The sequence below is a fragment of the Nipponia nippon genome, unplaced genomic scaffold (assembly GCF_047370975.1).
Source record: "Nipponia nippon isolate SJK-2023a ecotype South Korea unplaced genomic scaffold, ASM4737097v1 scaffold_2, whole genome shotgun sequence".
Taxonomy (NCBI): domain Eukaryota; kingdom Metazoa; phylum Chordata; class Aves; order Pelecaniformes; family Threskiornithidae; genus Nipponia; species Nipponia nippon.
The window spans coordinates 72,742,501-72,767,727 of NW_028262336.1; the positions used below are offsets into that span (position 1 = coordinate 72,742,501).

At 41.7% G+C, this 25,227-nt stretch overlaps 1 protein-coding gene across 2 annotated transcripts in view; it reads right to left on the minus strand.

The window, feature by feature from the left end:
* Positions 1–24,773, minus strand: part of PCCA (propionyl-CoA carboxylase subunit alpha) — a 299,843-nt gene extending 275,070 nt beyond the window's left edge. For both annotated transcript variants that reach the window (XM_087757694.1, XM_087757695.1), the window contains exons 1-4: positions 24,647–24,773; positions 16,636–16,713; positions 13,110–13,157; positions 12,946–13,014 (exon numbers count right to left, since the gene is read on the minus strand). In XM_087757694.1, the coding sequence (XP_087613820.1) occupies positions 12,946–13,014; positions 13,110–13,157; positions 16,636–16,713; positions 24,647–24,688 (237 nt within the window). In that variant the 5' untranslated portion in view covers positions 24,689–24,773. The remainder of the gene's footprint in view (positions 1–12,945; positions 13,015–13,109; positions 13,158–16,635; positions 16,714–24,646) is intronic.
* Positions 24,774–25,227: the final 454 nt, after the last annotated feature.

Consider the following 25,227-nt stretch of genomic DNA (forward strand, 5'->3'; position numbering starts at 1 on the left):
CACAAACCAACTGCAGTCATTGGCCATGCACCAGCATCCCACATTACTAACTGGGATCTCTGTAGGCAATTCAACACAGTTGTCTCAGCTTCCATTCACATTCCTCATTCCTTTATGGTTGGACTCAGTCTTAAAGGTCTTTTCCAACCTAAATGATTCTGCAATTCTCTCCCACAGTTGTGTTATTGTAGGACCCAAGCTCAATGCTTGTTCATTGCACTGATGGCTGCATGCACTTAAAGAGAGCTATGGTACCCAATTATAATCTAAGATTAAAAAAACACAAAGGGATACAAAACAAATTTATGATTTCTTCACAGGCTTTCTAGTGCAGGCATTAGTGTAGACTAAGATTTTTGCATTATTGAAAAAGGGTCTTTGAAGATAAAAAGGAAAAGTACATAGCAGCTTTAGTCAGGCAGCTCAGACTGCTCACGTGGAAGAAAGGATGTAAATAACTGTGCCCCCTTTTCTTTTTCCCACTCCCCCCTTCCAAAGCACTATCATTCACCACCCCCAACAGGTACCATCAGTGCCACGTTGAATCTATGGTTGCTTCTCAGATTCATTCATAATGCTTCAAGAAGCTACATACAGAATAGAAAGGATGGGAACGAAATTATAAAAGGTCAATCTTGGAGACAGGCTTCCTGGACAGTGATGTTCCATTAGTACAGAAAGCAAACAAGGGAGATGACATGCTTTCACAACCAATCAGTGTGTCACAAGTTTGTCAACAGCTAAGCCCATATTAAAAAAATTTTTGCTTTAAGAACCACCAGCATCCTACTTGACAAGGTCTGTACATTACAGATCAAGAGGGGAGCAGATATTAAACACTAGCTACAAAGGGACTGCAAGAATTCATGCAATGCCATACATCAAATTAACACCCAGGAGTGAAATTCAGAGGATTGCCTGATTAGCACAGCAAGACAGAGACAGAAACCAGAAAAGGTACTATATCTAAACAGTATACATGCATCTCTATCAATCCAAGTTACCACTAAGTATAGCTATTACCTTGCACCAACTATTCAGATTACTATTCTTCCCCTATATTAAACAAGATATATGAAAATTTGGGAGGTATGGTTGGTTTGGTTGGGTTTTGGTGAGGTTTGGGGGGGGGGGGGGGGGGGTTGTATTGGATTTGCATAGCAAGGTTTTGGTAGCAGCAGGCTACAAGTGTGGCTTCTGTGAGAGGCTGATAGAAACTTCCCCGAAGTCCAACAGAGCCAATGCCAGCCGGCTCCAAGACGGACCCACTGCTGGTCAAGGCCGAGCCAATCAGCAACGGCAGTAGCACCTCTAGTATAAAGTATTTAAGAAGGGGAAAAACTGCTGCACCACAGCAGCCAGAAGAGAAGAGCAGGAAGATGTGAGAGAAACAACTCTTTAGACACCAAGGGCAGTGAAGAAGCGGGGAGAGAAGGTGCTCCAGGCGCTGGAGCAGAGACTCCCCTGCAGCCTGTGATGAAGACCATGGTGAGGCAGGCTGTCCCCCTGCAGCCCATGGGGGTCCACGGTGGAGCAGATATCCACCTGCAGCCCACGAAGGACCCCATACTGGAGCAGGTGGATGCCCAAAGGAGGCTGTGAGCCCATGGGAAGCCCATGTTGGAGCAGGCTCCCAGCAGGACCTGTGGAGAGCAGAGCCCATGCTGGAACAGATGTGCTGGCAGGACTTGTGACCCTATGGGGGACCCACGCTGGAGCAGTCTGTTCCTGAAGGACTGCACCCTGTGGAAAGGACCCACACTAGAGCAGTTTGTGATGAACCGCAGCCCATGGGCAGGACCAACATTGGAGAAGTTCATGAAGGACTGTCTCCCACGGGAGGGACCCCACACTGGAGCAGGGGAAGAGTGTGAGGAGGAAAGAGCACACAGACAACATGCAATGAACTGACCACAACCCCCATTCCCCATCCCCCTGTGCCTCTTGGGGCAGGGGAAGCAGAGAATTTGGGATTGAAGTTGAGCCCAGGAAGAAGGGAGGGGTTGGGGAAAGGTATTTCTAAGATTCAGTTTTATTTCTCATTACCCTACTCTGATTTGATTGGTAATAAATTAAACTAATTTCCCCAAGTCAAGTCTGTTCTACCTGTGACAGTAATTGGTGAATGAGCTCTCCTTTTCTTTATCTCAACCCACAAGCCTTTCGTCATATTTTTCTCCCCCTGTCCAGCTGAGAAGGCGAGTGATAGAGCAGCTTGGTGAGCATCTGGCATCCAGCCAGGGTCAACCCACCACAGTCCTTTTTGGTGCCCAACATGGGGCATGAGGAATTCAAGCATAAGAGCTGGGAGAGGTAACAGGCAAAACATGGACTGAACACAGCTAGAGAGCAAAGAACAGAACGATTGTGGGGAATTTGTTGTTGTAATTGTGGTGAAGGGATGAGGGGTGGATTGTGTGTAAATTGTCCACTTTTCATTGGTGTTGTGATGACATTATTTCAATTTTGGTGTGGGGAAATCTTTTTGTTGATGTAAGTGAAGTTTGTGAAGACTGTGTGATGTGATGAATGTGTATTTTAATTGGTAATTCTTAAATATGTGATTCACAGAGGCAAGGGATGTTTTTTCACAGAGGCTTTTGGGGGTTTGGGGTTGGGTTTTTGTGTTGTTTTTGGGGGTTTTGATCATTGTTTATTTGGTTTTTTAATCAAAAAAACAGTCAAACCACCCAGTGCTACTTTTTGTTTAAATATTTCAGAATGTAAATCAATCCTGAAAAATAATCAAGAAAGTGCCAGGCCTATAAGCTGTTTCAGAAAACTCCTTTTCAGAAGCAATTTCAAATATTTATAAATTGACACTATCATTTACAAGAATTGCTATATTAATTTCCAATGAAGACCTGAAATCAGGCTTCAAGGCTGACTATACTGACCTAAAAGATTAAGCTTTAGCCAGACACTAAGGAACATGTACTAAACTAAAAATCAGGTATGTCATAGTATTTATCACTCATGTTGGCAGAGCCATGAAAGTTTCACAATAGAATAAGAGTTTTATCATATCATTTTATATTTTAAGGCCTATTACCAAGAATATAAATGCACATCAACTCCTACATAATCTGATTTTTCACAGTCCTTGCTCATTCATGCATACTCACAAGTGCTTCCTGTGAACCTATGACTGAAACCAGAGTTTCAATCAAGGCCTTCATAGTAATAAACTCCATTTTAGGGAAAATTTTAATTGTGAGACATAAGTCTGGCTCGTAGGACAACATCCATATGTATGCAGGCATGCTAATTCAACAAAAACAATACAGAAGTTTCCTACTGGGGGAAAAATGGCAGTTACTGTCTAGTTATCTAGGGCATCTTGTCTCTAAGAAAAAGGGAAAGTGAAAAATAATTTTTATATGAAGCAATTGCTTAAGAATTAAGAGGAATTTTTTCATAAAGTTTAGATTTAACTATATTTATGTCTGTTTAACAGTTTAACACAAGCCTATAATCTCCAAATTCTACTCTGAAGAGTCCATTCATTCTAAGAAATTGAATGTGACAAATTTTGTCACACTAATTTCACAGTAAGAACTTGTTATCCAGAGATGACCTTTAAATGATGATTCTACTCTTGATTCCCCCCTCACCCCCAAACTAGGCAAGCTGGGACGATAAAGCTAAGGTTTGGTGGTTTGTTTCAGGTTTTTTTTCTTAATTAAACAACCATCACCATATGTTCAAAACAACTATCAAAGGATGCTAGTTGCTACCTACAGACAACTCAGTGGTAATAAGTAAAAGGGTCTCTCAGACTCATCCTTTTTAAATTACAGTGCTACCTTGTTGGAAGTAGACAAGTAAAAGACAGATGCTTTTTAAGAACAAGGAAAAGAGTGCAACCTAAAACACCACCACCCATAAAAGTGACATATGCATCCATACCTGTAACTTATACCCCAAACACTGCATTTCTTTCCTTCTCCCTACCTACACCTTCACTTTGTTTCACGTCTTCAATCTTGTGGTTTTCCATCTTTCAGACACTTCATATGTAATTCAGTTCCTTGTTTAACACCCCTCCCTAGAAAAAGGGCACCCATCCATGGAACCACAACCTGTCAGCCACAGACCCTACAACACCCTGCAGCTGTTTGTTGAGGTATAGAGCTAACGATCAAGGGAATATCTGGCTTTAAATGCAACCCTCCTTACAAGGTCCATTTAAGATGGCTCCACTTCCTGATCCAGCTCTTCAAGTAGTCCCATCACATACCCCACCACTGGGGGATGTGGGGAAAAGGGAGCAGGGAAGGAAACCAATATCAGGGATACAGGCTCATACTAACTTAAGACACTAAATCTACACTGCCTCTCAAAAGGTTAATCAGGTACTCTCCTTTCTCCTGGTCCCTAACCACATGTCCTGATGGCATTAGCTCTAGCATTCATTAACCTACACAGGGAGTCACATCAGCTTACTGATCCAACATTTGTCTGTTTGTTTTTTTTTTTAAACTCTTCTCAGATAAGCAGCCTGGATCCATTTAACAACAGGCTGTGCATGTAGTAGTGCCAACAAGAGTGTCAGGTATGCAAAATATAGGAAGGTAAGAACGGGAGAGAACTACTCTTAGTAGGCACCACAGTTTTAGATCAGTTGTAAAAGCCATTTGCCAAGCACTTAAATATTAATAAAAAATCTGCCTCAGGTACGCCTCTGTCTAGAAGTCATCCTAACAGTAAAGGGAAATTCAACCCAGGGCATGCTGACAGGTGTTTACACCTACACAGACAAGAAATGAGATAGTATTACCAAATAGCATCACTCAAATACTGCCTGAAAACAGATGATCCTTGAGTGTCCACAACCACAGCTGATAACAAATAACATGGGTGGGACAACATAAATCACAAAGCAACAGATGTGAATCTGCACAATGAAACAGTTACTACTGAGGACCAAGTAAAGGATGAAGTCAGGAAAAAAGATAGGACAGTCAGAAAGCCTCAAAGGAGAAGGGGTTCAAGGACCTTCTTCTGTTCTTGTCTCCAAGAGGATAAGGCAGCAGGAAACAACGCTGCTGCAGCACCTCTCTTACAGAGGAACACGGTATAACTATCTTTTTTGGTCACGCTGACAATGTTTAATTGCATAAAAATTATTACATACAGCACCTTCCACCACCACCACCACCTCTGGAAAGGTCTAGAGATTAACACAAGCAAAATGGGCTACAACAGGTGTACACCCACTTGGTTCCTTGGGGCAATTCACTGTAATAAGTACAGTAAGTTTGAGTCAGCATTATGGCAGCAGGAGCCATTGATCCGGAGCACCAATGACAGTATTTAAGCAGTGTTCTCAGCAAACACTCATGGCTTCCAAGGAAGGAGCTGCCTGCTCTTCCCCTGCCACCCAAGAAAGAGGCAAGTCTCCAGAAGACATGAAGCCTAGTGACTTCAGCCCTGCTCAGCCTGTTGCCTAGACTTTAAGGTTGATCACAGATGCCTGTACATCTCTCCAAACCCCAGAACTCTGGGAACAATGGTAGAGCCCTGCAGCCAGCAAGGCAACAGAAGTCAGTTTTAACTGATGGCTGACCTACTCCCAACTCATCTTGCTTCCATACATGGCTCCAGCATCTGTCAGGCATTCCCCTGAATTAATTTAGCATACTACATCAGTGGAAAAAATGTTAACTACCTTGACAAGTAAGGTGTCTGGTGTGTTCAGAGCACTGAAACAGCTCAGCACAAGGTCAGAAAAGTGCTAGAACAAGAAAGGACCTAGAAGGGCAGTACCATGCAAGCAGTTAGAGCTGCTTCAGGCAAGTGTACACTAGCATTTAAATTCAAATCAGGAGCACATTTTAAGTTACTCTCAGTCATCCCTACTTACAACACATTTGCCTGCAACACACAGCTGTCTCAAAGCACATGAACGGGGTATCTTCCAGGCAAAACTCAGAAGATGCAGTCCAGCAAGCACATCAAACCACTAGCAGACAGAGTCCACAGCACCAGACTAGAAGCCATCAGAGATGCTAAAAGGCAGGCAGTAAGGACACCATGTCTTCAGCATGAAGCATTTCACTCTACAGATGCACTCCTGTTACTCCACACTACCTACTGATGTAGATGGTCATCAGCACCCACAGAATCACTGCTTCATGCTCCACAGCACTGAGCACCTGCACACTTAAGTCTCAGCTAATTTCTGTGACTGGGCTTCCACAGTTTCATGCCCCCAGGACAATTCAGTAGACATTCTGATAACCACCACCTCCCCCAAATGAGCTTTATGCCAATAAACAAATTTTAATCCAGGCATTGATCCTTCAAATAAATCAGCTTGGTAATTAAATAACCCTCCCCACAAAGGTCAAAAGATTGGAGGTGGAAAGTACATGTTGGAAAGAGGGAGCTGAACCCAAGGAATTGTCCCCAAAAGGTCATGCTTAAAGCATTCTACTCTGCGCCCTTCCTCTCCTACTCAAAGTTACAGCTTCAACCGGAATCCAACACAAGCAACATTTCATCTTAGCCATTAAACTACAAAAAAGGAGTCCAAGTGTTTGTCCCCATTCCAAAAGTCATATAGGCATTTGACATCATCCTATCACTGAATAAAATGCAGAGCCAGTCTTCGGAGAACAGGCTGAAACTTTAGGACTTTAAGAGTTCTGATGAGCTCCCCAGCTTTCAAAGTTACAGATCAAGCTTGCATTGCTCCTCACAGACAATGCAAACTTGATTATTTCCTCATCAATAGCACCCTTCACCAAGCCACTCTGCTTAGAAGCAATGATACAGTTTAAAAAAAAAGCAGACTACACTTGGCAAGCAAGATACAATTTTGAACAAAACCACACTCCTTCCACAGAGGTATTTGAGCCTTCACAGGATGGCCACCACCTATATCTCTTATGCTTTACATAACTGTTCAGTAGTTCACTTGATAGGGCAAGGGGACAGGATAACAACATCATCTCCATCATCTCCACCATCTCCTGTGAAGAAACAAGTGACATGCTGTCTTGGTTTTGAAACAAAAGGTAAAAGGAAGAGCAGAATACCAACTGCAAACCTGACCCTAATGTTTCCTTGGCGTGATCTGGTACATTCCTATTCTGCACGCCTTGGAAACACCACCATTAATAAAGAGTGAATTTTTACAGACAGTACATGGATGCAAAGAGTCCATTCTATACACTCTAGACAGTCTGGGAATCATGTATTTAAACAAGGCATTACAATATTAGAGTTTCCTTTTCATTTGGTACTTGAACTAGATCTGTCCTCAGGTTATCTGAGCACAAACTCCTGAAGTGCTGTTGGGAGGCAATGAGCTGTCAAAATGACTGACTTCCTAGTTTTATAGCAGGTTATGGAAGAAAGCTTTGCATATTTAAAGTAAACAGAAAAAAGAGCAAATGACAGTTTGAACAAATTTTAAGACCTCTGCATTTGTACGTAAGTTACAAGTAAAGACTACTCAGTTTTGGATAAACTTCCATTTTTCAATATAATTAAGGGGTTTCTTTAGATTAAAACATAAACACCAAATTCCCCCCACAATGTTTATTTTTGCCAACTAGATTTCTTAAGAACAAAAAAAACCTGACAGCATCCCATTAAGCTACAGGGAAGTCTTCAGCAAAATTCTAAATTTTTATTGTTTCAGTCAAAAGCTCAACTTCTTCAAATTCATTTAGCTCAATACAGACTTGGTATAGAAGTATACAAGCTTAATCAGCTTTGCTGTTTCCCTAAACCACATTTTCCCCCAACTTCCTTCTCAAATACTGCCTCAGACTCCAAGGTTAAAAAAAATAAAGTTAGGAAAGGAATATATAGATCTTCCATATCTAGGTAATTTGATTTTTTCCATTTTCTGTCACTCAGAAGACTATGGTTTCTGGATAACAGCTGAATTCTGTGCAATTACTTTTACATCAATAAAAGCATTTGCATCATTTTTAGTTTTATATTATCCAGCAGAATAAGATGATGATCTGCAAAAGTTAAGACTATTGGGAGATGTCTATGCTTAAGACAATTTAATAACACCTGAAGTCTTAAGTGACTGATAGAAAAAAAGCCTATGTTAAAGTATAGCTAACTGTCCACTACTCTGTAAAGTTTTAGTAGTTTACATTACTTTCCCATGGGATTTTTTCAGTCATTTATAGTTCATTGCTTCGTATGGCTATAGAATCCCTGCTGTGTTAAAAAATGCCAAATAAAATTATATCTCATTCACTGCTTTATGCTATACCTTCTTTTGTTCAGATCCAATTAGTGAAAGCTTGTTCTTCATTTATCATACTTTTAGCTGATTACATTAGGCATTACAATAGTTCTCTAGCTTTCCTTGACTATGTTTGCACCATCAGTGTTACATTTATGGTTGAGGAGGCTCTTTCATCTTAACCCTCTATTCCAATCAGTTCAGGGGGAAAAAGTACATACAATTACTCTTGTTCAGCCAAAGCTTCTTTGCTTGTTTTCTCATCCCAAAAATAACTCCACCAGATGTTTTAATTAAAAAAAATTTCCAAATTCTACTGGTCCTTCCACACTTTACCTATCCAAGTGTAAAGAATTAGTGCTTTGCAAGCTGAACTCCGAAGTTAAAAAAAAAACAGCATTTTGAACAGCATACAATGTATTTCCTCCACTTTCCCAAAAATAACAGATGTAATAAAAAGTATTAGCCAGGATTTTCAAGACCCTAAAAAGCATCCACTATGACCTACTTTTCTCAACATACTCAGTACCACATAAGCAACTGTATGCTGTATGGGGGTCTCAGTAGCCATTTTGTCAGTCTGTTTTCCCCTGCCACCACAAGGATTTTATTTCAGGACAGTTGTTAAAGCAGCAACTTCTCTTCCACAGCATAACTAACTTTGCACATAATATTTTTCTCATAATTCACAACCCCTCCCACCTCCACAAAGGCAAATGTAATCCAATACCATTTAATACTATTTCCAGCTACCTGTAACTTTGCATTAATACACAAGCACTCTAAAGCCACTCAGCTCCTTTTAAGCTTTGTTAAGGTTTCCTATCACCTTAATAGTTTTAACTTATAGAAATCCTTCAGATCTTTGGCCATTTTTCAAATTAAGAGCACAAAACAGTATTTTGTTCTTTGTATTCTCCTTCTTCAGGTAAGTTTTATTTGGCTCTCAGCAGGTTGTTCAATTTTTGCCACATTCCCAATTTATAACAGTCCTTTCTGCTGCTTCCTGCTCATAACAGCAAAGTTTTAATTTCTTGAAATGAAAATTTCTTTGTACTGTTACAGTCTAGTTATTAATTTTATATATTAATGAGAGGTATGTCAAAATGAATATTGCTCTAACAGCATACTCAAGACATTTGCCATGGTGTTCCACAGAAACCATGTCTGAAGAACAAGAAAAAGTAAGTAGTTTCATTGAAAGTCTATATGTATTTCAGCTGTTCCCACCACCTTCATTCAGCGTCGTAAACTCCACAAGGATTTCAGAGAATTTTAACATTGAAAAAATGAAAGAAAAATTGAATATTCAACAGAAGAGTTTTCTCCAAAATAAGGTTACAGGATAAGATTATTCACCAGTCCTATAGTATCTTTAGTCAAAGACCAATGATTTTAAGACTATGTGTACCATTCCTATCCAAGCACCAGTGAAAATGCCTGCTTGGGTCATTTATGCATATGACACTGGATGGGGAACAAACTAGAAACTATCACTGAAGAGCCTGAATTGCTCAATACCTGTGATTGGTCTTTTTCCCCTTAAATACTTAGTGAGCACACTCAAGGAACCCTGCTTCACTTCCATTTCAGTTCTGTTTTCAACCAGTATGATAGAAAGGAAAGCCAGAGGGATGTAACAGACTGTCTGGTTTGCCCTCCTTTTGCAGTTATTTGTAAAAATGAATTTGTATTAAGAGTATCAGACTACCCATATTTCAGCAAGTAGCTACACAGATAACTAATATAATAAGGGGCTATTACTACATCTCAAAAGTTACTCTAAGTTCTAAACAGAAAAATTTACCTACTCCGATAATGCTCTTTCTAAACACTTCAATCAAAAATATTTTTGTAAACCATCCTTACCTACTCTTGTCACTTAAAACCAGGTCCCATTATTTTTAGTCAAGACAAACAGCTTTGGGATGAGCAACTAGTTCAACCACCTATCTTTACATTTATTTCTGCCTTCGAATGGCTACCATCATCTGCCTATGATATTCATTGCCTTTGCAATACAAGCCTTGAAGGAGCAAGGGATGTATTGCTTAATTCTGTCAAGCACAAAATCAAAAGGATATTCACAACTCTTACAGCATCCCACCACTAAGCAAACAGGTTTCTCCTAGCTACATGAGGACAGAGATTCATTCGGTGGGTTGCATCAGCTCCCAAGTTTGATTTCAGAGCATTTGAGATTTTCCTACCACTGGTATGGCCAAGAAGATAGCTGTTAATGGAACCTGAACACAAAGGAACAACATGGGACAAACATGGTAAGTAACACAGCCAAAGAATTTGGCCTCTGGACTCATCTATCATGATTGTCCAAACTGGCAGTCACACATCACTGCAATGGCCAGGTCATTTCCACAAACAATGAACAACCAGAGGTATCCAAGTCATTAAGACAGATGACATTAGTTAAACTGTTTCCCAGTGCAAGCACCCAAGGTAGCTATTAAAGGATTTATGGTAGACATAAGCTACCTTCTTGGTCTAATTATACATATGTTGCTTAGACTTAATACTTCTACCCTATTTTAAGCACACAGAACAGTGCTTCAAGTAGCCTCTCTCTCATTTTCCTTTAAATACTTGGAGCTTCTTCACTGCACACAGCTAATGCTTAACCTTGTACAGATATGTTTGATCGGTCTTTAAGTAAGGATTCAAAGAGCTAAGCAGACACTATTTCACCCTTACAGCATTTGTTAGAGCCTCATCTCTAGTCCATGAACTCAAAATGTCAGCGTCTCATTTAACACACTTAATGTTATCTTTATGAACTGTTATATTAATCCATTTCTGACATACTAGCTTGGATCTCCTTTCTCTTATGAACTATTACAAATTAAAGACCCTATTCGTATTTTAAAGCTAAGACAGCACTGTAGATTGAAGCAGACTAGCTATTATATTTTCAGTTTCCTCTTTGTAATGCACTATTTGTACTCCCTTCCCTAAGGTCATGAGTTGTACTTTTTCCTGTCATTCTTATTCCCTCATTTGTTCTTCAATCTTGGTTTTTACTTTCTGCTTTCAGATTTTTTCATATTCTCCAGCTCATAGCAGGGTCCATACAATAAACAGAGCCATCCAGACACACTGGAGAAAAGACCAATTAGTTCTCTCAAGTCCACTACAGACTGGCAAAAGGACATGTTTTCTTCTTTTTAAAGAGCTTTTTTAGTCTATTTTCAGAATGAATTCATGCCAGCGAACAAGGCTGTGCAGTGCTGCTAAACAGCAAATCCATTTATCTAACAGCAGATACCATATACATAAGATGGAATACAAGTACCCATCAGCAAGCTTCAGTTTTACCAGAGGGATCATAGATCATACATATTTTGTATGCATATCCACTTAACCCTTGGCTTCTGAAAGAATTAGAATTTATCATGATGTCTGACACCCATCCATTAAGAATGTTTCACAGTCCCTTGAGCATCCACAAGCTACTATACCCTCCCAGTTATGGCTACCAGTTAAAATCCAGACCAAGTATACTCTCCATTCACCTCAGAAAGAAAGAATTACCTGGCATAGAAATCCAGCAGTAGGGCATTTGTCCTGTCTCAGAAAAATCAAGTTTCAGTCCCTTGCTCTTCCTATAGCCTATTTATATGAACTGAGCTGGTCATGTAGAAATAGAACCACAAAAGGACTCGGACAAAAGCACTGTCGAAGTCCAAAAGCTCCCAGTGTTCACCCTTCTCTTAACTCTGAAAACACTTAAGTTCTAACTACTTTCACAGATTCCATCAACCATGCTTCAGTTTTTCAATGTTGAGCAACCCACCACTTACATTCACAAGTCCTGTCCTGCATAAAATACACATTTTTCCTGATAGCTTGTCTGAGGGACTTCTATTAAATCATAACACAGGGTTTTAACTCCCTTCCAGATTTCAAAAAACTATCCTGGGGCACGGAGGCACCTCCAGTCCTTTCTTCTGTAGCAGTTCTTGCAGGCAAGAAATAATATGATGTTCGCTCTAGTCAACAAGGATATGCAAGTATGACTACAGCTGCTGTTATATCACAAAGGAAATTATCTTCCTATTCTTATTAGAAATGACTAAAATCTCTAGAATAGAGACTACAAGACCTGAAAATGGGCAAGTAGCTAGACAAGTACCTTACTTGTCCCAATAGCCATTTTACCACCTTCCTGCCATGCTGCTGAATATTCAAGGCACTTCAATATCCTCATTAAATGGAACAGCTCCAGTGGGCCTGTTCAACACACCTGGTAGGAGAGGGCATTCCTCTGGAAAGTGGGAAGCAATGAGTTGAATTTACCAGGCAGAGGAACAATTCATACCTAGTTCTATATCATCTCCTAAGATCTACTTTTCATTGCCTTTTTTGTGTACATTAGCAAAACAAAATTTAAGTTTCACTGCCACTCTTACACTTGGTGCACATATCTACCAGGTGTTACTGTCTAGCTTAAACCAGGGAAAAAGCAAGGTAATGTTTACACAAGCAAAACACAGAAGAGTTCACACAAAAAACATGCTAAATACATGTCCGATCTTCCCTCCCCTTGGTATCTCCCCTCCTTTCAATCACACAGAAAGGAAAAGGACATATACAAAGATACTTCAGAATTGCCAACACGCCCACCATGGTAATCAACAAGCCTGCATAACAATTGCAAGTCTTGTTGAATTACCAAGAATCCCATCTACCATTTGAAATCAAGTAGCACTTACAGCATTGGCATCGACATCACTGTGTATGGCAACCGTTTTAATCCCCATCTTCTTACACGTTTTGATGACCTACCACATAAGAAGTGACAATTATCAATATTTAAAATACCAATAGTTTAAGTTTTTTCTTTTTGTAGTTAATTCTTAAAGGATTACATACTTACTCGGCACGCAATCTCTCCTCTGTTGGCAATAAGGAGTTTTTCAAAAGTCTGAAGGGAAAAGAACAATAAGGATCTTGAGAAATGAACAAAACAAGTTTTTCTCCCTCCTGAAACATGTTCTTCTCTCCTCCACTTCCACTAAAACCCTGGTTTATCCATGAGCTTGTAACTCTGAGATCACCTACTTTTAAAAGGGTTCTGCTGATTTAACAATGATGACATAGCATAGAAGGTATACTATACTAGATCTACTTTACACATATACAGGTTCAGAAGAAAAATGTGTTGACTATTCACACCAGCATTCCCTGGATCTCCTTATGCACTCTGCAGAAACTAGAACTCTACAGAGGCTCTACGAGACAGTCAAGTCCAGGAAAGAGACATTCATAAGCACTGCCAAATACACACCAACAACCTCTACCCTAGAAGTGCCTAAAGTTGCATGCTTTTTAATGCACAGAAGATATTCCAAGGAAGCATGCTTACCATACTTCCCAGGTCTCTGCTTTTTTTAAAACCACACAAAGGGAAAGACCCCACATTACAGCAGTACTCTAAAGATTATGTTTTAAAAGTTTACACCCACATTCTGCTAGACACAGAGCAAACACCCATGCCGATGTTACCATCCTTCTGTTGGAAGTTACCATCACTGTTCTTCTCCCAGTGCAGTACCCCTGTGAAAGCTCCCAATCCTGCTTTGGGAAAGTGCCTGTATAAAACCTAAACCTAGTGATTTTACCTCTACTTGGAGAATGCTAGCCAGTACCTGTGGTCAGTGCCTCTAACCAGCACAGATGACATGGAATACAATACTCATCTGTCATGGGAGATCTTTAAAAGACATTCCAATCATAAGGAGAAGAGGTTCCTCTCTGCCTAGGGCATGAAGGGTAGAAGACCAACACTTCCATTCTGTACAGGCACACTTGCTGAGTTGTACCAGTCTGGCCCCTCCTTGTAGCTGAGCCTCATGTGAGGAACCTGGCAAAACCCTGCATTGCCATCATGACATTGTTACACACTCAATACTAAGTAGCAACCAACACGTAACAGAACAGCAAATCAAATTTAATACACCCCTGAAATTCACTGTCACCTTTCACACTGGAGCGCACTTCATGCTGTAAATATACCTTCAATACTCCTACCATGCCTGTAAGAAGGGGACAACAAGCTGTCAGCAGTCAATAAGCCTTACACCCCAGACAAAAGCTTCCCACTAAGAAAGAGTGGTGGAAGAGCAGAGTTGCTCAGCATAAAAATCTCATTACTGGGAGTAAGGGTTATTGCTGTCACTGGCCTTGCTTCTAAATATACAGGCACACTTTGATACTGCACCTGCTTGATTGTAAACACAGGTTGCCACCAAAAGGGACAATCCTGCTTCACACACTTACCCCCACTGCTTTCCATGCATCAGACCTAGCAGGGATGCAACTTCAGGACACATCAGTTCAACACACTAATCGAACAGTGCTGCTCTGCCTCCCATGCTCCAAATCAGAAAACAGGATAGGGAACCAGCAGGACGCTCCCCTTCAGGGACAGCCTGCAGTTAAACCAGATTAGGTTTATCAAACTACACCCTAAGACACTCAATAGCTATTCTCCCTCTCCTGCACCAAACAGCTGGTTTTCATATGGACTGGGAGAAAGGAAGGATTGCCATTGCAACAACAAAACTGTTTGTTACCCCCAGTCATTAGTTAATTTGGGGAGGGGAAGACAGGTGTAGGAGGAGAGGAAGGAACACTGCAAAACCCCAACAGGAATTGCTGTTGACAGACCAGGGTATATATTGTTTGCTCCCCTACTCCAAACAAACATACTCAAGGTGCCCTTGACCAAATTTACTTCTTCAAAGCCAGAGCTGAGCTGGCATCACATGACCAGTTTAAAAATACTACCATGTGATAAAAGCATACAGAAATTAAGTGATAAAACCCTCCAGGTGAGAGCTGCAGCAAGCTTACATGGTAAATTCAGCCAAACCTGCTGACAAATGCATACTACTGCCTAGTACACAAGCACACCCACACCCCACTCAAAATACTAAACATCCTTAAGCAAGCTCAATTATCAGAGGTACAAATACTGTAAGCACACCACAGAAACTAGCAATTTGTTTGGAGAGCTTTTTTAGCTGGGGACCTGGCCTAAAACCCAGTGAAAAAAAATGAAAAGTCTCCAACATCCTCACATAAATTGTTCCCGAATTTAAGTTTCAGAATCTTAGGTGCTTGAAGCTTTTCAGGCATACAGACTTGAGGTGGAATAAAAAAAGCTCCCAAATACTTGGCATTGAAAAGTTTAACAGCTCAAATACTTCATTAACTTAGTTCTTGGTATATAAGAGTAGTTTTATTAATCAAGTATGGTCACAGTGCAAGACAAGACTCTCAGTATCAAGATGTTAAGAATATTTGACATTCATTTTAATTTTTTAATTCTGCAATGAAGACACTAACAAGAAGAGACTGGACTCTTGCCCCTGCTGTTAAAGACAAGTCTCAAGTCAGGCACATAAAAAAACACCACACATCTGCTTTGACGTAACATGCAGCTTTTCTTTATGTCATTTCCACTAATTAGCTTAAAAAGGTCTGATATGAAAGTCTTGTCATTACAAAGACAGTGGAAGAGGTAGTGAAGGGGAAAAAGTAGAAAAGAGCTTAAACTATCTGTAGTAGCCACTGGTTGGAATGACATAGCTCCTAGTTAAGAGAAACCAAATATCCAATTACATTGTCTAAACATAACTATGCCTTTAGAAAAGGAAGGGGACCTTGATTAAGCAAGGACCTTAAGAATACAGATTTCTTCAGAAGACTTTTTAAGCCACAGTTTTAGGTACATACTGTTTTCCCCTGTTCTCGAACACTTTCACTAATGGTTAATTGCTTCTACACTGGTGTACAAGGACAAGCCTATCAGTCCTGAATTGTCAGCATTCTTGCCCTTCAATACTAGTATACCTTCAGCCACATTATTTTTCCAAGTGTGTTACTTTAGAGGCCATGCCAAGACAATCTCCCACAAGAAGAGTTTTTCTTGGCTAGTACCTGTAAATTGAGATTGCTACTGCACAACTCCCAAGATGAGGATTTATTATTCTCTGCAGGCCTTAAAGGCCCATCTTTATCCAGTCTCTAAAGTTCTCACCCCCATATCCGATCATCTAACAGGCCTATACCTCCCATACCATGCAAAATATTAATAGTTGTTTCATAATTATAACATGTTCAGGCCAGTATGTAACTTTCCCAAGGCCACAATCACTTATCCAACCTTTTAAGTTATGTGCTTGAAGTAGTATCCAATCTTGACAAGTATACTGCAAAAGCAACTTCCTCTGGTTTAAAAAAAGGAAGAAAAACATGCTATTAAACCAGTGATTGTACAGGGGTCATACTAGAACTACCATTGTTAGTAGCAGTACAGGGGAAAGAATAGCTTTAAAAGTCAAATGTCAGTGGTACAGTAAAATCATAAAAGAGAAAACATGCACCATACTACTTACCTTTTCATTTGGATCACACACAGACGAATACAGTTTATGTGACGTTATAAGGCACCATCTCGAATGCAGCATTTCATGCTGTAGAAGAAAGACAGTTAACTGTTTTCCTCCTGCTAGAGTATTCCAGTAAGATAAAAACAGTTCATATACTGACATCTTGAGGAAACTCTTCTATAACCTTCCATTCTCCCACTAAGTGGATGAAAGCTTAAAGATCTGGCCTCCCCAAAGCACACACCCAACGAACAGTAACAAAAACCCATTCAGAAGCTCTAGATACAAAGTCATTAGCTTAGGTATAAATGATTTTTAATTAACTCTCCACTATAACATCTTCTTTCCTTCTTATTCCAAGAAATACCTACCAAGAAGTTCTCAGAAGAGCATGCATGCGTCTGTGCACACTGGGGATGGGGAGAGGCCTTCACCACTAGGGAGCTGTTGGTAATAGAGCAGGTAATGGACTGGGCCAGTATGGAGCGCAAAAGTAGAACAGACTTTAGATGCTAGTTCAGCTCCCAGTCTTCCCCACCACAACCCCTGACAGGGGTCTTAGGGACAGAGGCCTTTTTCTCCTTTTTGCCAAGACTTCTGCTCTGAACCAACTTCTACAAAGACTTAGCTCCTATAGTTTCACAATTTTGCATGACATGTCAGGAAAGGAAGCATACATATGCTATTCCAAAGAGAACAAAACATGATACACTTGCAAGTTTGCAAGTGTATCAAGAAGAAGATTCAGATAGGTACTTCTCAAGCAAGTCATTTCACAACATAATGGCAGTTAACAATAAACAAAAATAATCAGACAGATAAATGATCCCACACCAAAGTTGCATCAATACAGATACAGACAACTTCAGGAAAACTACACTTGCTCACCCAGTTAGAATCAAAAAGACTGTAAAAAGCCTTAATACCAAATATCGTCTAGTTGGAAGGACAAAACAGCAATAATCTGGCAGTTGCCAGAACTCAGAACCTGTCAATTCTGCCCAAATTTTTTTCAGAAGTTGCAGAAATCTGAGCAAGAAGTTTAGTAGAAAGTAAAGGCTCTCCTGTGAGAAAAGACTACAAGTTATCAAGACTGACTACACTAGAAAGGAGACCAAACAATAAGGAAGTATATGTTCATATGAAGAGGTTAGATAATTCAGCTGCTCCTTCCACAACAGTAGTAAACACAGAGTTTTATCAATTTTTCAATTATCTTAAGTCTACTGGAAGCTCATACTGGCTCTGAAGTACTAGTGGCTGACAGTAACTGGAATGAGAACACTCCCTACGCAGCCCTCTAGCCTGAAGATACCTTTCATGTTGCACCACAGAAAGCAGAAATCAGCCCAGGATTAAGAAGGGCATCACACTTGTAATGCAGCTGATATTATAATGTTATAAAGGAAAAACAATATATTTCAATACAAATCCTGCAATAGAGAACTAAAGGAAGCCTTAGAGCACACTACCTCATGCCAGCTCAGCCCGAGGTTCACGAGTAAAAAGCTGCTACAGCTTCACAAACCATTTAGATGCCAATCACTAATGGCAGACACAGCATACACTGTCGTAGGTAATCCAGATAAACTTAATTATTCTGGAACAATTCAGATATTCTTAATTATTCTGGGACTAAAGAGTCAGTGGAAAGCAACTGTTCCACCTTGTTTCACACACTGGGGTCTCTCCCACTCACTTTTTTGTTTTGGTGGGGTTTTTTGCTTCTTTTTCACTTGACTCCCCAAAAATAAAATCCAGAATAACAACCTGAAATGCAAATCATTTGACATGCTAGAATCAAAACCACCAGAGATTTTTTTTGCAGGGGTGTATTATCCCTCATCTGAGGATGTGACAGTACAAGCTGTTTCAGGCATTAAAGAGGGAAGATACAGTTAAGGACCAAATTCTGCCAGCTGCAACCACACCTACCCACTGCTCACTATCCCAAGTCTACAGCAGGGCTGTTACACCTTCCATGACCGTATTGCAATCAAGATCCTGTCGGGGGGAGGAGCAAGGATAACTATAGCAGAAGCAGCAGAGTATACTCTCCTGCTCCAGAATACACGCAGTTAAGCAGATTGAGTCCCTCTCTTCTCAAATGCTATTGACAGAAATGCTTGTGGGACCATAAGTAGTCTGAAGAAGGTCATACAGGACAAAAAAATCTCCACCAAGTTTAATATTATTCATTGAAGAAAATGCTTGTTAAGAGTCAGTGGGGCTAATCTAAATACTTGCAGTTAGCTGGGGGGGGGGGGGGGGGGGGGGGGCAAGGGAGGAAAAGCTTCTGAACTTTCTTGTAAACACCTTTTATACAAAGCTAGTTTTGAATGCATATGAGAAGCCAGAAAAGTTATGCCACAGATGGAAACTGGAAGGAAAGGCTATAATGGGAAAATTAGTTAGCATTAAGTTTCAGAATCTTAGCCATGTGCCATCTTGAAAAAAGCCTTGTTTAAACTTTTTATACAGAAAGAATAAAGTTACCAAGCAAGTAAAAAAACTGGAAAAGCATTAAGCCACACTCAGCTCTGTTTTTACGCTACAGAATTGGACAGATTTCACATAAAAATCTTGTAATAGCCTAACCTAATTACACACCTATGTTTAAAAACTTAACTACCTCCTCCCACACACACTAGAATCACTTAGAGCCAGGTTCAGCCCTGAATTGAATACATGTGGGGTAATTTCCTAAAATAAATCAAGCATATTGCTCAAATCAGATGTGAAACTCCAACTCTAATTCACAGTTTTGGAAAGAAGGGGTTGTGGGGTTTTGTATGTTTCTGCATCAATATACACTAGGGTTTAAGAGTTCGCTTAATCTCAGGGCTCAGCTTGACCAGTGACTTTTTCATATCTTGTAAAACTAGGAAAGTGCAGTAGAGTCATCGGGTATAACCTATTTTTGTCATGACTTGTTACTGCAATTTGATAAAGCTTTTGCCTCTTGAAAGCCCAAGAACACAGACTTTTCATTTATGAGAGCTCAACTCTGGACTTCCGAGTTTGGCTTGGAGTTTCCCACCTCCACTGCATCCTCAAAAAACAGACAGTGTTAGCACTGTATTTTCAAAAAGCATCCTGCTTTATCCATTAATTGCACAATAGCCAAACTGAGCTTAAACCAAAATAGCTGTAACAAGTTACTTTATAACTTTATATAAATCAAACTACACAGTAAGTTATAGAACAGTATGCTCATCGCACACTGCCACTTTGAGGCCTAGCAGAGAACCTGCCTCCCAGGGACCCAGGGCAGCCCTAGGAAATCTCTTCAGGTGGCTTAAGGACAGCACACAACAGCAAAACAGAAAGTTAGCTTGTTATTTAGACACAGCTTACATGTGTGTTTTTAAAGGTTTATACATCCCTCATCATGGAAAGATATTTCCCTGCCATACTGGTCATCTTGTAAATAACTCATGGATACTGAGCTTTCTGGGCAAAAAAGGTCTCAGCATTGAAATAGAGATGCAGAGTTCCAGATTTCAGGCCAGAAAAGCATCATATGCTTTAAGAAGTCTCATATAGGAAGGAATATATATTTTAGCATTACTAGAAAATACAGTAAGCAATGTCCAATGGTAACAGCTAGAGTAGCACACTTATTTTCACTAGCCATAAATTCTACCTCTTCCTTCTGTCTTCCGCTAGCAATCCTACTAAGATTTTTGCCCCTGCACTTTCAGAGATTCAAGTTTAAGACACCATGAGAATAAAACCTTTATATTTGTAGTGTATCTCCCATTAGCTCTAAGCATTCCCGAGTAATTATAAAAATGACAAAAATGTAATTTTTTTCCATATTTATTGCACAGTAACTTCAGGTATCTGCAAGAATTTTAATCTATAAGGCTGAAAAATGTAGATTAATACAAGATTGTACAAGTCTTGTAAACAGAAAAGCAAACATAAGGCTTCTGTTGGGTTGGGGGTTTTTTCCCCTCTAATGAAGCACTTTCCCTTCCTTTGTATTCTCTCAGAGAGTGCTGAACAGCCAAGCACTTGTAACTGTAAGCAGGTCCTCCTGAAGCCAACTGCAAAGATGTACCTTACAGAACCTTATACTGCACTATACATAACAGTTCTTTTACTCTTACCAGGCTTGAGAACCACTGGTAATTCTAAGAGGGAGAAGAGAAAACCTGGTTTTCATATTTGCTAACACAGCACACAAACTACGAGCAAGGAAACACCCATCCACCTAAGGCTATTTTTTCTAAAACTAAATCATTCCTACACCCAAGTACCTTCTCCCTTGTGCCAGTCCCAAAAGTTTGTATAGTCACATAGTGACCCAGACAAGGGAATACATCCAGCTGAGAAGATACTCACAAGGAGTGGGAAAAATGCATTCTCAGCCAGATTTCAGTCCAGCTTATCCACTTAGATATTCCAGCAGCAGTGCTGGCACAAGTCGGAGGGAGACAGAAGCCCAAAAGGAACAGCCCCTGATCAAGACCTAGCAGCTGCATGAAGTTGGAACAGTTTCTCATGGCAGCAGCTTAAACAGCTCCAGTAAGGCCAGCACCTGTGACAGATCACAGCACTGTAACAATCATGCAGGAATCACCAATTCAAGTTTGGGACAGACAAAATAACAAGAAAATTAAAACACACAAACAGTGTTTCAGAATAAGACTGATATTTTTTATTCAATGTAAACTTCAATAAACTCTTAACTTTTTCTTCCAGAATTGAGACTTCCCCACAGTAGGTGGCACAGCATGCTTCGCCTACAGAATTCAAACAGCTACTCCTGGGAACAAGGAGAAAACCAGAAGTCTCTACCCATGGTATGCTTTAAGAGTGCTTGTCAATACTAAAATCTGTAGCTTACATACTAGAAACAATCACTGAACTCCAGAAGTTTAGGTCTACATTCATCTCCCCAGATTGGCGACCATTTTAACTTTCTTCCTTAATGGCAGATGATACCAATCTTGCCTTCCCATCAGCCTAATGCTTCTGCACTCAAACAGGGGGAAAAACATTTTCCTGGAATAACAACATGCTAAAAATAATGTCACAGAAGAGAACAAGGAGCTCCCACTGTACAGATAATGTCCATGACTTAAGTTATCTATGCACCCGCCATTTTTATGAGGGCACAGATGGCAGAGAAACTTCCCATACATTTAGTTCAATGGTTAGAAGAGTAATCTACACCGATAAAAATTCACATCAGCAGTTTACTGTTGATTTCATGATGTATAGTATTTATAGCTTTCTCCTACATTAAACAGTCTGACAGGTCTCTCGGAGGAGTTTCAAGAATGAAATATCAAAAGCCCTCTCTCATCCTCATTCTGTAACTACAGCCTTCTTTCAACATCAGATTTTCTCCCAGCTCCAGAAGTGCAAAGCACTCAAAAAGAGATTTTGGCTATATTCTAATCAGAACCAGTTCTGCATAAAAGCTAAATAGAAGTGCTAAGCACTAGATTAGAAATACAGCATTTACTTGAATCCCCAGCTCAATGGTTTTGTTCTGTCCTTTCTCAGGTCCTCTATTGATTCCCACATGAGAGGGGCAAAAGAAGTCAAGGACAACTCACTAGCTACTACGCCTTGCGAAAAATATGAGAGCTCGAAGCACATTAAAGTTTGAAGACATCAATTATATTATTTGCCTACAGTAGCAAAATATAGAAGAATTGTTGTGGTTTAACCCCAGTTGGCAACTAAGCACCACACAGCCACTTGCTCACCCTCCCCCCCACCCCAATACAATGGGGGAGAGAATTGGGAAAAAAGTAAAACCCATGGGTTGAGATAAAGACAGTTCAATAGGACAGCAGAGGAAGAGAAAATAACAACAACAATGATAAAAGAATATACAAAACAAGCAACACACAATGCAATTGCTCACCACCCACTGACCAATGCCCAGCCAGTCCCCAAGCAGCAGTCACTACTCCCTGGCCAACTCCCCCCAGTTTATACACTGAGCATGACATCATATGGCACGGAATAGCCCCCTCATCATTTGGGGTCAGCTGTCCTGGCTGTACCCCCTCCCAGCTGCTTCTGCACCAGGCAGAGCATGGGAAGCTGAAAAGTCCTTGCCTAGTGTAAGCACTACTTAGCAACAACTAACACATCAACATTATTCTCATACTAAATCCAAAACACAGCACTATACCAGCTACTAGGAAGAAAATTAACTCTATCCCAACTGAAATCAGGACAACAATCTATGAAAGTAATTCCCATGCAAATTTGTTTGATTAAGTCTTTTCCATTATACTGATGTCCTGAAGGTGACTTTCATACACAGGTATTAAGGTATAAAAATCACTTCAGTTACCTAAGTCACAAGTGCTATTAGGTAGCTATAAAAATATTTTGTTTTACAACAGTGTCACTAACATACTATTTCTATAACATTTACACTGACACAGTCAGACCATACCCTTGAGATGTTAGAAAGAAGGAGACAAAGTAGGCCTTTCACAGGAAGGCTCCAAAGTACTGACATGGACTATTCAGTGGGAAGAGAAGTAGTCTTCCACATGGCTACCAAAAATAAAGTCTTCAAACAGCACAAGCCGTCCGCTAATTCCAAATCACTGTCTCCAATCATTCTCAAAGTTCTTTTTTCTTCACTTTTCAAGAAGCTTCTCTGGTATACACCTCCGCAGCAAAACTGGTTTGCTATGCATATTTACTGAGGAGAAAATACTTGGGTGAAGCACACCCTTTTTTCCCCCCCTCTAACTCCTTCTCAAAATGCCCTGGCCACATAAACCACCTCTTTTACACAATCCCTAAAGCTATGTGAGGAGTTCTTTACAGTATTGTTATAGGGTTAGGTTTCTCTCTAGAAACGTATCCCACACCCTCAAGGGTACACAGCGAAAGAATTTTCTGCAAGTCGATCTTCTCCACTGGAACTTGCAGACCTCCACATGTTTTCCTTTTCAGGAAAAAAGAAAATTATAAATTCTTCCTATTGTAAGCAATCAGAGGTATTTTGCACCACTTTTCCATGTACAAACTAGTTGTAGTGTCATTCAACTGTTACACAACACTGCGATAACGCTGCCTGTTCTTACCCTAAATAACGTCCTCTTTCTTTGAAGACATTCTGTAGAAGTCACAGAGAAGCAAAGGTAGCAACTGCCCCAGTGAAGTTACTCCATAGCCTAAGGAATAAGGCTTTCTAGAAGTTTAAAATCTTCACCAAAAACATGAGTATAGTTCTGTAATGAGTTTATTGCATTTTCATGAAACATAATAAGAATAAAAAAAACACAGTAAAGCTTTAAGTAGCAGCTGAAAGATCCATAACGACCCGGGGTAAAAGGGGGAGGGGGGAAGAGACAACACAGTTTCACAAAGCAGTAGCCTTTTTCTATGAGCTAAGATTTTACTACTAAAAATGGTACAAAACTACACTCTACTCCCGAGTTTTCCTAAGCTCCTGCTTAACAGCGGGAGAGGACAGAACAGGGAGTAGCACATAACCCGCTCCAGCAGCGGAAAATTAAGTTAAAAAGAAAAAACCCCACCACTCCTGGCCACACACGGAGGGGATACACCAAGGAACAGACTCTTGGGTGCTGCGAGCCCTCAGCAACCGAGCCCCGGACCCCGCTTTCCCCGCTCCATGACAACCACCGCCTCCCAGCCCGCCGCCCGCCAGCTCCGCTCCCCGCCGCCCTCCCCGGCCACCGGCCCAGGGCGGCCCCGGCCCCCTCCCCTCCCCCCCTCCAACCTGTCACCGCCGCAGCAACACCCCCGGGGCCCCTCACCCAGCCGGGGGGGGGCACCCCGACAGCCCCAGCCGTTCAAACGGGGACGTGTGTCGTCGCGTCCCCGTCCCCCCACCCCACACACGGGGGACAGCACCCGCCCGGCGACCCCCTCACGGAAGAGCGGGGGACCCGCCCCGGCCCCTCACGCAGGGGCACCCCCAACCGCCCCGCAGAGCGGCCCGACGGCTCAGCGCCACGCAGGCAACCCGGAAAGGAAACGGCGCTCCCGGCCCGCCTCTCACCCTCAGCAGCGCCCGCAGCCGCGGGCGCAGCACCGCCGCCATGTCCGCCGCCGCTGCCCGGCCGCCCTTTCACCCGCGGCGGCGGAGGGACGGGCCGCCCCCAGCCAATCCCCGCAGCCGCCGCGGGCGCGAGGGAGCAAGCGCGGCCGCCTGGCGGGGGCGGGGCGGGGCGGGGCGGGGCGGGGCGGGGCGCGAGGCTGCCGGCAGCTGCCTGCGGGCCTGCCCGCCGCGGGGCGGCCCTATGCCCATGCTGCGCTCCCGGGAGCGCGCCGGCAGGGGCGGGGGCGGGGCTGCCCCGGGTGCCTCCGGCGGGGCTTGCAGCCGTGCCCGCCTCCGGGTGCGGGCAACGGGGCTTGCATTCGTGCCCGCCTCCGGGTGCGTGCAGCAGGGCTTGCAGCCGTGCCCGCTTCCGGGTGCGTGCAGCAGGACTTGCATTCATACCCGCCTCCGGGTGCGTGCAACGGGGTTTGCACTCGTGCGTGCCTCTAGGGGTGTGCCTCGGCAGCTGCGTTCGTGCATGTCTCTAGATGTATGGCTTTGGGATTGCATTTGTGCATGCATCGGGCCACGTGCCTCAGGGG